Raw genomic sequence first — 14,238 nt, forward strand, 5'->3', positions numbered from 1 at the left:
CCATGTAACTGAAGTTACAGGTGGTGTAAGCTGCCAGATGTGGGTACTGGGAACCAACCTGCATTTCTCTGCAAGAGCGACAAGCATTCTTAACTCCTGACCTATCTCTCTAGTCCCTGTATGACCTTACAAACATCCTATTTAATTTATGGAGTAAATCATGAAAGAGTTTGACTGGTTCTAATATTTATAGTAAATATAAGAAAAATAAGCAATCTAACTCATTTCATTGTCACATAAACAGGGACCTTTATATATGTTAATTTAAATTATGATTCGAATGGTAGAATATATGTCACTATATGCAGAACCACGGCTTGTTCCCTACCCATCATCAAAATATTAAAAAATGATTTGAGAAAATGTTTTTCTTCAAGTTATTGCACGGTATTTTAAAAAATTTAATGGCCTGAAATGGAAAAATAACTTATTTATACAAATACCTTTTCATTGATATTCATACCTTTTTCCCCACTGTAAACATCATCTTGAATCAAAACTCTTAGAAAAAATTTACTAGTGTGCTCCCAAGAACTGTATAGACATCCTCACCTTGTGCTGGTATCTAGTATCAAATGCATGTTTTATCAAAAGATTTTTTATGACAGAGATAGCTGTATATCTGATCTCATAATTGTCTTGAAGAGCAATGGAGGTTTCCCGCAGAAGTAGACCAACCAAGAAGTGATGCTTGCAATACTCATCTGATAAACTGTATTCAAGATTGGAATCTGCAGTACAATAAAATTTGTAACTTTTAATAAATATACAAAATTTGTTATTAGACAATTAAAATACTATAATTATCATTTAATTATGTGGCCATGCTGTCAAAAACTTTATTATTAATCTACACTTCCTCTATAGTATAAAATGAGCATGCAAAATTTTTACTAAATAAGAACATTCCTAATTAGGGATAGATGATTGTTTTAATGATTATTTCAGTCAGCAAGATGGTCATGAAGATACTTTCTCCCCTAAATTGTTTGAAGTCTTGATACTCCTACAATGGAAACTAGAATGAAATAATTCTGTGGTTTGCAATATTTTAACACATTTCTCATTTTGACTATAGGCTCAACTTTCTAGACTAATGCTTGATTTCCTTATCTATGTATATTTATAAAGTGGGAAAAGAAGACAAACCAGACAACCCCATCATCCCAACAGTATTATTGATTGTTGCAGTGATCATTACATATCAGCCTGAACATCCATAGTAGACACAATGATAATACAAAGAGCCACATTTCACATCAATTCATCACCACACTCACATCAATTCTTCATCACACTCACAAATACAGACCTTCCATTTTATAAAATCACCACTACAAACTGTATCTTTCCCTCCATTTTAGGTCGTTTTATCTCTGTTAAATCCTACACATTAATTCTATGCTTGAGACTTGCCTTATCATAACTCAGAGGAGGCTAGGATCAAATTTAGTAATTTCTATAGTAGATTATATTTTCTTTTATTTTAGATAAAGCAAAAAGCTTAAGAAACTGCCTTTCATTTCTTTTTTTTCCTTTTGGTTGATTCAGAATTAATGTAATGCAGTATATCCAGTTAGGATTTTGAATTGTTGTACATTGTCCAATTTAACTCCAAATCCCGATGCCCTGTCCAATTCTTCCCCCTAACTTCCTTGTCATTATCAAAAATATGGGTGGAGTATTGAGCCACGCATGCTCAACCTAGTAATGGGGGAGTTAGATGGTGGTACTGTGGTCTTGAGATGTTTCTCCAGTTTTACTGGCTATCATTTCACCACTTCTACAACCACTAAGTCTGAGTAGAGACTTCTCTAAAGACCAAGGAACATGATTCTCCTGCACTGTCATGCTCTTTTGTGAATTCCAATCACGTTCTAGAGTCAAGGATAGCACTGAATAACCAAGGTGGACTTCTCTGGGTGGATTTTGCAAATAGCAATTGATTTTATGCTTCAGTGACTCGAATAAATCCAATTTGGTGTTTTCAACCACACCTTCAAGACTGTGGCCAACAGGGTGACAGAGAAAGCAGCAAGGCGGAGAGAGGTGAAAAACACTTAAAGCAGGTACTCAGCTCATCCCGCCTCCAAGCTGCTATGCAGCAGGAAGCTGCTTTCTGCGGGCAGACATTTGAAAACTCACTCCAGACAACACTGAAGCTTATTTTGAGACTAACAAGCTTTTAAGATTTTTTGGGTACAAGAAATTAAAGGCTCACTTTGGCTAGGGAGGATTTGAAAAACAAACAAAGCCCCCATTCATCTTGGCCATTCATCAAATCAATTGTGTTTAAACACAGCATACTACTTTAGAGTGAACCGAGTTAAACCTACCTACTGAAGTCAAACGGTCCACCGCAAATGAAAAAAAATCTAATTAATATATGAAAAGAAAAGGGACAAATAAAAAACATAATAACATAAGAATAGTGCTACACAACAAAGAAGCATTCAATAAAACTAGCAATGGAGATTAAAACTAAGGCATTTCATAAATTTAGTACATGCGAGTTATCATTTTACTTTTTATATTTATTTTTGATGCTTTTGGCCGAAATGCATTGACATACTTTTTTACTTAGTCTTAAATAAAATTCAATATACTATTATTATAAAAAGAAATTTTACTAGTGTCTGACATTTGTGTTTTAGCAACAATGTATGTAACATCCAATTTTTTCATACAGTTACAGTGAAGGAAATGCAGAATGCCATCAATGAAGCTATCCTCATAGAGTAGCAATTCTAATTACCGTCAAGTTATCTGGTTTCATCAGAAAACATTATGCTACACTAGTAACTATCACAGAAGAAAAACAATTCCAAATAATGGAAAATACAAATACATACCTTGAACTCTCTGTAGCTTTGGTTTTGCAAATGCCATTGGCAAGTTCAGAGGAATGTAATGTTCATGATTGCAGATTGTTTGGAGAAATTCAAACTTGTATTCAGCAAGAACCTATATGGTAAATTATATATCATGTCATTTTATAGGCATTTATTTTCTTGATGAATAAAAAAAGATCTTTAATTTCCCAATGTGTTTATCTTTCAAAGTATACAGGCAGGTGCAATCTGTCCAGGAAAGGGTTAACAAGAGTGGCAGATTTGAAAAGGCCTGTTGCAACACTGATGTTGGCTGGCATCTGAGAAAAGGGATTTTGAAATTTTCCCTATGAGATAAGGTTGTATTCTTGGTGCCAGTCTGCCAGGCCCTTTTACAAACAATGTGGTTTATGGTGAACCCCTGTTTTGTTTTCCTTTCTGCTAGTCTAGAATTCTTGTGTGCTTCAATACAAAAACAGCTCCCCGGTAAAGAACTGTGGGAAGTGAGTGTACCCCTGCATGTATGAGCATTCATGGCATACGCACAGCATGTCAAAAGACCCCAGGGATGCAGACCCATAGGAATAGCAGAGGCTTTCCTGGGCCAGGCTGGGGGAATGGCAAGACCTTTCCCTGGCCATAGTACAGAGATGTGTGCAGAAGTATCAATGACAGATTCATATTCCCCTACAGATACAACCTGCATGATTGACCCTTGAGATTGGCCCCCTTCAGTGACCACCCCACTTCCTCCATCAGTTGTATACAATAACCTGCCTCCCCATTCAGCTGTATATAATAATATACTGAGCTTCCAGACTTCTGGTGTGTTTCTATCAGAGTGCATGGCTCACCCAATCCCATGTTTTCTGTAGTTGTGTCTGTGGTTTCTTCATTCCCCATCAGCACAGCTGGGTCAATCTCAAAGAACCCTCAACTCTAAAGAGAAGTGCTATAGTCTTCTAATTGCATTCTCGCCCCTATGGGAAGTATGCCTTTGCAAGAGGGAGGGAGGATGGGCTTTATGGGATCATTGCACACGCCACTTGATGCCTTTGCCTTTCTTGACCCTGCTGAGTAGCCATATATATCACCGCAATGAGCGTTCGTCAGAATTACAACTATATGTTGAATCCTGTTAGTAAACTGTTGAACCTGTGGGTGATCTTGGGGACCCCCCTAACACTGTCCAACAGTAGTCCTTGCTTTTGACAACACTCAAAGTACACAAAAGAGCAGTTCTGAATCTTCCAGAAGAGAGTATAAGTTTCATCTTTGACCTCAAGATCTAATGTTCAATAAGTACTACAATTATGTCCTTAGAACTTACCTTAGGATCTTTGGGGCTAAATCCCGATATATAGTCATTTATCAAATTAAAAACAAATCCTCTATCCATGAGCGTCAAGCAGCGCTATTAAAAAAAAAAAGGAGGGAAGGTTAGATTTGCCATTTTACATGTCTCTTATAATGACTTTAAACAATTTTGAAATTTCTTCTACACAAACGGAATGTCATTTTTACAGACAATATGAGAATAGCTGTCAGAGTTTTGGTTGACCTTAAAGAAAAAGAGTAAAGTAAATTATCAATGGACTCAAGATTTAAGGTCCTCAACTTCATCATTTTCAAAATAAGATATGTACATAAATACATACCCCATCTACGATAATAACAAAAAGTAAACATTATCATCCTTTGTAAATATAGGAATTTCTGACATCTCTCAAACAAAAGAACCTCACTAAGCAAAGCAATTTTTATGCATATGCATTAGTGACATGTACCCTGTGTTGACAACAGCCAACAGGTACCTTTATTTCAAAAGTTGAACATTTTGGGCAGGAGAAACTGCTCAGTGGGTAAGAGTGCTTGCAGCACAAATATGAGGACTTGAGTTAGAATCCATGCACCTACATAAAAAGCTGGGCATGGGCAGCCCTGTAACCTTAGCCATGGTGGGTGCAGGAGACAGGAAGCTAGTTTGGGCTTGAGATGGTCCACCTAGTTAGCTCCAGGTTCACTGAGAGATATTGTTGCAAAGGAACAGGGCAGTACTGATAGATGTGCTGCTCCAGCTTCAGTGCCTGCACCTGTACACGTATAGCGTGTAGACACACACACACACATACACATACGTACGTACGTATGTACGTACGTCAGAGAAAATCTCGAACCCAAAAGTCAATTGAACCAGAAAAGTGATTTAAATATCTTTAAAAGTCAGGGATATGATGAAGGCTGGTGGGGCCTGACTGGGGCGACAGCGATCGCCCCACCTAACACAGTCCATTTAAAATTTATTGTATTTTTTTAAACATCTGTGAAATAAGCATGAGCTGGCTTCTGGCTCAGTCAGCCTCTTGTTTAACTTCAGTGCGAGGGTGAGCACACCTGACTGAGCTGATCCATCAGTCAATCCAAAGAGTTATTTCAACAGCCTTGCAAAGACCTAGCTGGGGGCTGCGGATACAGATAAGCACTGTAGCATTTGCCCAGCATGCAGACAGCTTATGTTTAATCCTCAGCGATGGAAAAAAATAACCTAAAGCATCCACCTTTTTCAGGAAAAAAAAAAAAGGAAAAGTTGTTCCTTTGGCTTTCCAGACCCTATCAGTGAAGAGGAGATTCTTAACATGTTTTGGCTGCCTTCAACTTACCTTTAGGAAGCTGGCCAAGCTATAATTCACATTTCGGGACTCATCAGGAATCTCTGCATAGCGAATGGTCACATGGGGAATTATTGCAAGAAGCAGTGAATGTAAGATGTGGTGATATGCTTCAGGAAATCTCTGGCCCCTGGGAAGCTTAAATACAAATAGAAAAGGAGAGTTTGAAAAGGTCAGACTAAATCAACCGCCATTTTACTTTCCAACATGTACCATCATGGAAGCGGCTTTAAACGGAAGTACAATTTTTCTCTCGACTAAAAATGACTTCACTACTTGTTGAAAGTATACTTTATTCTTGACCCTAAAGTTATAAGAGCTATTTGATTCTCTAATAATATAAGTGTCTGAAATTATCATTAAGTATAGTATGGGTAGATATAGCCCAACTGTAGATGTAGGCACATCTCCATTTTTATTTTATTTTCTGGGACACACTTTCAGTGTGTTGTCATGGTTTCAGTCAACTTACTCTATGAAAGTTCTATGAGATGACTTTTTATTTTATTTTGCATGCCTAGCCATTTCGAATGCCTGACCATTATGATTTCTGTAACTAAGAAACTTCTTTGTACGAGTTGGGTATTTCTAATTGAAACATCTCAAATCCGAAGTGCTCTCAAGCCTGAAATGTTTTGAGACTTGACTCAACACTACAAATGGAAAATTCCACACCTGATGTTGTGTGCCTGGCTGAAGTCAAGGCACAAATGCAAATATAAAATAAAGCATAAAATTATCCTCAGGCTATGTGTATAAAGTATCCATGACACATGTATGAGTCTCATGTTTAGGCATGTGTCCTGTACCAAAGATGCCTATCTCATTATGTATATGCAAATATTCCAAAATTTGAAAATGTCTGAAGTCTGAAACCCTTCTGGTTCTAAGCATTTCCGATCAGGAGGTCTCAACATGTACCTTTAAAACAAAACTGAAACACAAGAGGAGCCCGTGAGACTGCTCAGTGGTTAAGCGCTTGCTCGGCAGACCTGGTGATCTGCATTTGATACACAGAACCCACATGTAGTGAAAGAGAGGACCAGCTCCACGAAGTTGACCTCTGACCTCCACACATGCACTGCAGCTCATATGGGGTCCCACCCACACATCATACATAACAACAACAAAGAAGGAGAAGAGGGCAGGGGGAGGAGAAGGAGAGGGAAGAAGAAAGAGGAGGAGGGGGAAGAAGGAGGGGGAGGAAAAGAAGATAAAGATGATGATGATTAAAGTACACAAAATAAGTAAATGGACATACCATGTTACCATGCTTCGGAAATATATCTAATTGCCTGAAGTTCTTTTGAAACTTTATATGTACTTTATTCCTTTCTAATAGAAAGAATGTGTCTGATTTGCTACTTTTTCTAGTTGAATCTTTTCATCCAACTTTTATTTTTTTTAAATATTTTATTGTACTTATGTGTACATTTTGGGAGCTCCAGTGGCGCAATCGGTTAGCGCGCGATACTTATATGTGTACATTTCGCGGGGAAGGGGGTGCCTGCCAAGGCCAAAGGAAGTATCTTATTCTCTGAAGCTGGAGTACCAGGTGGTTAGGACCTGCCCGACATGGGGGCTAGGAACTACACGTGGGTCTTCGGGAAGAGCAGCAGGCACTAAGCCATCTCTCCAGCTCCTCAACATTGGCATTTTGAAATCACAAAGAAATGCAAAGTGTCCATTGTTTTTAATAACCAACACTGGAGAAGTGAGGGAAAGAACTATTTAGAATAAAAGAGAATTTGTATATTATTACTATGTGTAAAGTTATCTTTCTACTTGTTACATGTTAGCCTCATAAATATGTAAAAATTATCATTTATAAATTAAAATTAAAATAAGCCTAATGTGGTGACTCAGGTCTATAACCCAAGCACTTGGCAGGTTGAGCACGGGTTTCAGGCCAGCTTGGACTATAGGCTGTCTCAAAGATAATTAATTTTAATTAATCAAGAAGTTGTTGTTGAGCTTACTTACCTTAATTTTATTCTCTTCCAACAAGTATGTGGCCATGGATTTTGCAATTATTTCAAAGAAAAACCATGAGTACTGGAAAACAAATACACAAACCTTAACTGTTACCCAAATACTCAAAGCTTTGAAAATTTTGACAGATCAGTAGAAATCTTGTCTCTGAAGTTTGATAACACTTTCAAGTGATCTTAGTTCACTATCAAGGTCTCATAGAATACTTTTTCAGACAAAAAAAAAAGTACTGAAATTGCAAGGCCAACTAGCTACGTCCAGTGGGAGAATTGAATGGTTTGCTTCGCAGGACGGGATTATTTTACCCCGACATTGTTTTAGACAGCCATGGTGGGGATAAAAGCAAACTACCTTTTAATTATCTTTATTACTTCTTTTAAATCCTCTACAGTTAATGTTTAAAGTTTTTATTAGCATGTATTAATCATATATTAGATGGGTTTAATGACATTTTCATACATGTATATAATGTATTTTGATCATATTCACCCCCATTGACCTCTCGTGTCCCCCTTCTCTCTTGCCCCTCTTTCCCAAATACATCAAATAATAAATCTTACTGCTGCCTTCACTTGGTTTGGATAAACATTTTGGGCTGTGGTACAGTACTGGCACAGCTTACATGACCTATATGGTTTCCTATATCATGTAATTTGAAAGCTAGCATCAAATTTCTAGCCAATACATCCCCAAAGGCCCATAATTCCATCACCAATTAAAGAGAGAGTAAAAATAATGAGATCAATAGCTACTATTTATAGAGTGCCTACTCCCTGCCTTCAATATTGTCAAATATTTCAACTCAGACATGAATAGTGGCCCAGAGCTGGGATATAGGTAGCCCCAGGTGCAGAAACAGGTCCACTGTAACGGATACAAGATTCTGCCTCATCTGAAATGATCTTTTACACATTCAATTGAGGGCAATGGGTGTATATGGAGGAGGAAGAAGGCTGCAAAGGGTACATGCGCAATGTAATAGTATGAAGGTGTGTCCAGTACGAAAAGGATAAATGAACATTGAAACAGAAGGTCACCAGCAAGTATGTGGTGGCTGATGTATTTCCAATGTGTCTTCCATCCTTACCTTTAGAAGTTTATTTATGGATAAGAAATCTGCAGACTGTTTCAATATTGCAATCATGGTAGTAGCCAGGGTTTCGTGTATCAGCTGGGCCTGAGGAGTGTTTGGTTTTTCAGGTCTGAAGCTATACTGCAAACAGAACCAAATGAACTATCAAATACGACTATCCTGGGAAACAGGCAAAACATCCAGCAAGAGGGCTTTACTCCACAAACCTTTATGAAGGATCTTAAATAGCTATCCAAGCCTTCTTCATGGCACGTGGACACAGTGTGTAAGAGAACCCTGAAACGACATTCGAGAAACTCAGCGGGTCAACTAATTTCTATAGTGCGACAATCAGATAAGGGCAAGTCTAACACAGAAAAGAACCAAATCAAAACAACAAGATGCCCAGACAGCAGGGGGGTAACAGAAGAGGTGACGCTCGCTAGCTTAGAGCCACAAGAGTCTGGTGCCTAATGCACTCAGAGTCTTGTAAAATGCACTTTCCTGGTTCAAAAGCAGCCCGGATGTTTAGTCTCCTTTCTAAATCCGGGTAGTCACTTAAAACATGGGCATAGCCTTATGTTGTGAAAGAGCTCAGGCAAAGTAAATACTAAAATCCCTTCCAGTGAGGATAAAAGGAACAGAAAAGAAAGATCAAGTGGCTGGGAGAGGTGATGTATACCTGTAATCTTGTAGCAATTGAGAGGCTAAGGCAGGAGGATCGCCATGAGTCTGGGTCCTGGCTGGGCTACTGTCTCAACAACAACAACAAGAACAAAGAAAAAACAAAGAAACGAACAAAAAGACAACATGAAAACTGTCAAGGGGGAACGGAGGGACAGAGGAGGTAAAATAATATGGTAGTTAGAGGTGAGGTTAAGAGACTAGCTGTGCCTTGTGCACTTCAGCAAATATCAGTGTCACAGGGAAGGCATCTTCATAGATTGCCTGGCTCCTTGCCTGGTGTTTCTGACTTTGCGGGGCTGAGGTAGAGTTCAGTGTTTAGCATTTTGATAAGCTTCCTGAGGATACCACTGCTGGCTGCTGAACTGGGGAGTGCATGCTGAGAACCATTATATTAGAATAACGCTTCTTACATCTTCAACTGGACCGTTCCTGGCCGCAGAGTTGGGCACATAGCACACAGGTGTTTGTAGCCTAGGGTCTAGGGAAAGAGGCTATGGCAACTGAAGAAGCAACAAAGCCAGGGACATCCAGCACTGAGCTCAGCATTTTTTTTTAAAAAAAGTCTCCCTCCTATTTTCATTGAAATGCAAGTGTGTTTTTACCCCCTACCTTACAATGTATCCTTATTTGTTTTCAGACAGAAATAACTTATTCTTCCAAGTCAAAATTCATGGCTTAGTGACACGCTATGTCCAGTAGGAGAAACACTGGCCATGTATGGCTATATTGGTTAAGACTAAAATGAACTACAATTAACTAGTCCTTCCTCAGAAGATCTAGCCACACTTCTAGTACCAAATGTGGTGAGTGACTGCTTTATTGAACAACACAGGTAGAGAACGTGGCTAGAGAAAGGTCAATTGAAATTTCTTTGTCTTATAAACAGGCATGGAGCAGGAAATAAGAGTGCATGCAATAGTGTAGGGTTTCAATATCTTATTTTCAACATGGATGGGTCAGCCAGATAGAAAACTGAGAAGTAAATATTTGAGTCGAACTATACTTAAACCAAATGTATCTAAAAGACATAAACAGAACAAATTTCATTCAACAGCAAAAAAAAAGACACATTCTTCTTACATGCCCACAGAATAACTTCCAGGATAGAGTATATATTAGGCTATTCAAAAAGTCTTAACAAGATTTAAGAAGATTGCAATCATGCCAAGTATAGTTTTCAACCACACTATGTCAAAATAAATCAACGTGAGAAGAAAGTGTGGAAAATGGAAACACCTGGAAAGTAAACATCATGTTCTGAACAATCAGCCAAAAAAAAAAAAAAACAAAAAAAAAACAAAGAGAAGAGAAAGAAAGAAAGAAAGAAAGAAAGAAAGAAAGAAAGAAAGAAAGAAGTAAAATTGCAGGAAAAATGAATGGACTTAGAATGTATAATATTAAGTGAGGTCACACAATCTCAGGAAACACACACATGATCTCTTATCATATGTGGAACCTAGGCAATAGCATGTGTATGTATGTAACCGAATATGCCTGTGGGCTCAGTATAACAAGACTATTAGAGGGTTAGAAAGGACTTAACGCAGGAAATAAACACAAGTTCTGAAAGCAGGTATAGGGCTAAATGTTTTTCTAGTTCTAATTTTGTCATGGAGTTTTTGGTTTTGTTGATCATTGAGTGCATAAAAATATAATAAATGGTGAAAGTGTAAAATCCAATGGGAAGTTCCACAGCTTCCCTTATGTACGGCTAGTATGACTGCATAGAAGTTTGCCAAGATGTACAGACTTTGGGTCTAGTTGATTTAATCACGTATTGTTTATTTTATTTGTAAGCTTTTATAATGCAGTTAATTTAAAAACTTTCCAAAGAAAGAAAGAAAGAAAAAGGAAAATTAAAAGAAAAATCTTTCAGACAAGTGACAATGGGAAAACATGACCAAACCAATGGGAATCAACAAACACAGTTCTAAGAGGGAAGTTCATAGCCACGAGAAAAAGCAGAAAGACCTGAAGCAGATAGCTTCTTTCATTGTAACACCGGAACTCACATGGTGCAGTTGATGGGAACGTCATCTTCATGGGTCATGTTTGTGAGAACTCGGAAGAGTTGCATAAGAATTACAGGTAGAAACTGTATCATGACTTGGATCTCCATGGCATGCAAACACTAAAATAAGTCATTATTAGTTATGGAAGCAAACAGAAATATGATCTAATTTGCAAATGTGAAACAATAAAAAAATTAAGTAATGAGCGATATATCGACTAGACTAGCAGCTTGCGGCAACGCGAGCTTCTGAGACAGGGGACCTGATAATGACTTAATGCTCCCCTTTATTTTGCTATTCGGATTCCATGACCTTATTTGACATGAATACTCAACTATAAAGCTAGCAAGTACAAATTACTTATGGGCTTTGAAGAGAAGACAAATGACTTAGGCTAAATCAGGGTGGGTGGGGGTTGGCAAGATCTGGCTCCAAGCAAGTCTCCTGCATTCTATATGCTTTCTAAGACAACCGTGGCCTCCAGGTAACCTGATGGGAAGTTAAATGAGCCTCAGACAAGAACATATGTATATGCAATTTGCTTTATCCCACATCAGCTATGAAACAGTTTTGCACCTGAACATTCTTTGCAATTTTTATTACATTTTCCTTAGTGAGTGTTTGTGCGTGTGTGTGCACATAGGAACTTATGTGCCACAGGGCATGGATGTGATCAGAGGAGAACTTGCAGGAGTCAGTTCTCTCTTCTATTATATGGATCCCAGAAATCAAACTCAGGCGGTCAGGCTTGCTACCTTTTCCCACTGAGCCATCCGGCCAGGCCTCTGACATTCTTCTAATCCGTGTATTTATTTCATAGGCTTGCACCCTATCTCTGCTGATGGGTGTTACAAACATCCAAGTGAAGCGTTGCTATATGCTGTATGTCCATGTATACATAGAAATGTTACAGCAACCGTTTGCTACATTTCTTTCTTCTTTCCATGACATTCACTCTATCAGTCGAGCAAAAAGAAAATTCAACTTTGCTGAGAATTTTTGACATCAGTTCTGTATGAAGTGCTTCGAGAAACACAATGATGAAGAAGCCAAGTCACCCTACTTAAGGGAACTCATCGCTTCTCTTTCTTGGTCTCCTTTACTTTTGTTCTGTCTTTATATGCTCACATGCCTCTCTCCCTTTCAGGCCCCTATCATCTGTATCTCAATTAGTCCCACAAGGACTTTAAGCTTCTATGTAACTTCTCTCCCATCAGGCTCACGGGGCAGGTTGACAAGCCCCAGGCACACAGGGTTATCCTTCCAAGGTTTTCCTTCATTTGTGCTCTCTCTCTCTCTCTCTCTCTCTCTCTCTCTCTCTCTCTCTCTCTCTCTCTCTCTCCCTCCCTCCCTCCCTCCCTCCCTACTGCTGCCCCCTTTCAGGCTACGCCCTGGACATTTTCTAGTTCTTCTACAGTTTCTTGGCGTTCTCAGGATATCCAGCACACATTTCCAAAGTGATTGTCCACTCCCCTGAAGCACGGATGACATTAGACTACCTTCTACCAAGATCTTTTTCTTTTTCTTTTTCCTCTGGGTGCTGAAGATGTAGCACAGCTTCCCACATGCTAGGTAAGCACTGTCCTGCTGTCCTACATCTTCAGCCCTCTAGAACAGTTGGGATGTCTTCCCATTACTGTGGAGCAATAGCTCTTTTTCGGGAGTCACACGGTCTCTGTGGAAGGTTTAGTGATATCTGGGGATATTTTTGGCTATCACAACTTGGGTGCATCTGTGCTGCTGGTTTCTACTGGGTACAGGCCTATAGTTCTGCTAAACATTCTACAACAAAGACCTATCATCCCCGACATGTCAAGAGTGCTGAACCTGGCCGGGCGGTGGTGGCGCACGCCTTTAATCCCAGCACTCGGGAGGCAGAGGCAGGCGGATCTCTAGGAGTTCGAGGCCAGCCTGGTCTACAATAGCTAGTTCCGGAACAGGCACTAAAGCTACAGAGAAACCCTGTCTCGAAAAACAAAAAAACAAAACAAAACAAAAGAGTGCTGAACCTGGGAAATCCTGATCAACGGAATTAAGTTGAATGCATTGAAGACCTAGTCTACATTTTGAACCTTAAAGCTGATTACTGTTCTTTGGAAAGCCAATCGAGATATCAGTGCTGGTCTTGAAATATAACATCTGCTTTCCTTCCTTTTGTCCTTCTTCACGACTTTACCCACATCCTAATTACTCATCCAAGGCAAATCAAAATCCTCAGTTCAGCGAAGCCATTTCATTTTCTCACTCAATAGAGGGGTACCGAGTGTACTTACAACAGCCAAACAGCAGGGGGAGACCAAAATGCCCTGAACACAACTCCTACCATTAAGCAGTTCACTGTCTAAAGGGGGGTAAAGACACAAAACTGAGTCACTGCAGTACAACCAGCAAATAGGAGGACAGGCACGTGTACAACATGTACAAAAGAAGCGGTCTGGGCTGCGAGGGGTAGAGAACATGAGATAAACAGAAGGGAAACAGCAGGCAGACGAGATAAGCCCTTCCATGCAGGCTGGAGCTCCCTGCTACCGCTAGACAGTTCTTCTGTTATTTTTTCTGAACAGCAGCCAGAGTATTCTTTTTGAAATGCCAACTAGAATATGCCATCGCTCTCTTGTTAAGAACAAAGCAAACAAAGTAAGCAAAGGCCATCGTGGACCCTCCACACTCGAAACACTCTGCTTCTCTGTAGCCTCGCTCCCCACTAGCTGTTCCTGGGTGTTCTAGCTACGCTGTCTTCTTGCTTTCCTGCAAACGTGCCTGCAGAGGGCCTGCGCAGCTGCTGTAAGAGTCTGTCGTCACCTGTGACTGTCTGCCTCACTTCATAGTCTTTTCAGCCTGAAACTGGCCCATTTTCAGACAGACCTTTCCTACTTAGAATGAATGTACTTCTGGTTGCCCTAATTCCCATTAATCTACTCTTTTCTTCATAGTACTCAACTTCCCTGTAGTTTAGCTATAATTTCCATCCCTCA

At 39.3% G+C, this 14,238-nt stretch overlaps 1 protein-coding gene across 3 annotated transcripts in view; it reads right to left on the reverse strand.

The window, feature by feature from the left end:
* Nucleotides 1-14,238, reverse strand: part of Dock11 (dedicator of cytokinesis 11) — a 190,463-nt gene that overhangs the window by 67,241 nt on the left and 108,984 nt on the right. For 2 of the 3 annotated variants that reach the window (XM_057759065.1, XM_057759067.1), the window contains exons 24-32: nucleotides 11,264-11,382; nucleotides 8,792-8,861; nucleotides 8,580-8,705; nucleotides 7,484-7,555; nucleotides 5,492-5,638; nucleotides 4,162-4,245; nucleotides 2,853-2,964; nucleotides 2,337-2,375; nucleotides 553-731 (exon numbers count right to left, since the gene is read on the reverse strand). In XM_057759065.1, the coding sequence (XP_057615048.1) occupies nucleotides 553-731; nucleotides 2,337-2,375; nucleotides 2,853-2,964; nucleotides 4,162-4,245; nucleotides 5,492-5,638; nucleotides 7,484-7,555; nucleotides 8,580-8,705; nucleotides 8,792-8,861; nucleotides 11,264-11,382 (948 nt within the window). The remainder of the gene's footprint in view (nucleotides 1-552; nucleotides 732-2,336; nucleotides 2,376-2,852; nucleotides 2,965-4,161; nucleotides 4,246-5,491; nucleotides 5,639-7,483; nucleotides 7,556-8,579; nucleotides 8,706-8,791; nucleotides 8,862-11,263; nucleotides 11,383-14,238) is intronic. The other variant, XM_057759066.1, reaches the window with a different exon arrangement.

This window comes from Chionomys nivalis, chromosome X, assembly GCF_950005125.1.
Source record: "Chionomys nivalis chromosome X, mChiNiv1.1, whole genome shotgun sequence".
NCBI classification, from domain to species: domain Eukaryota; kingdom Metazoa; phylum Chordata; class Mammalia; order Rodentia; family Cricetidae; genus Chionomys; species Chionomys nivalis.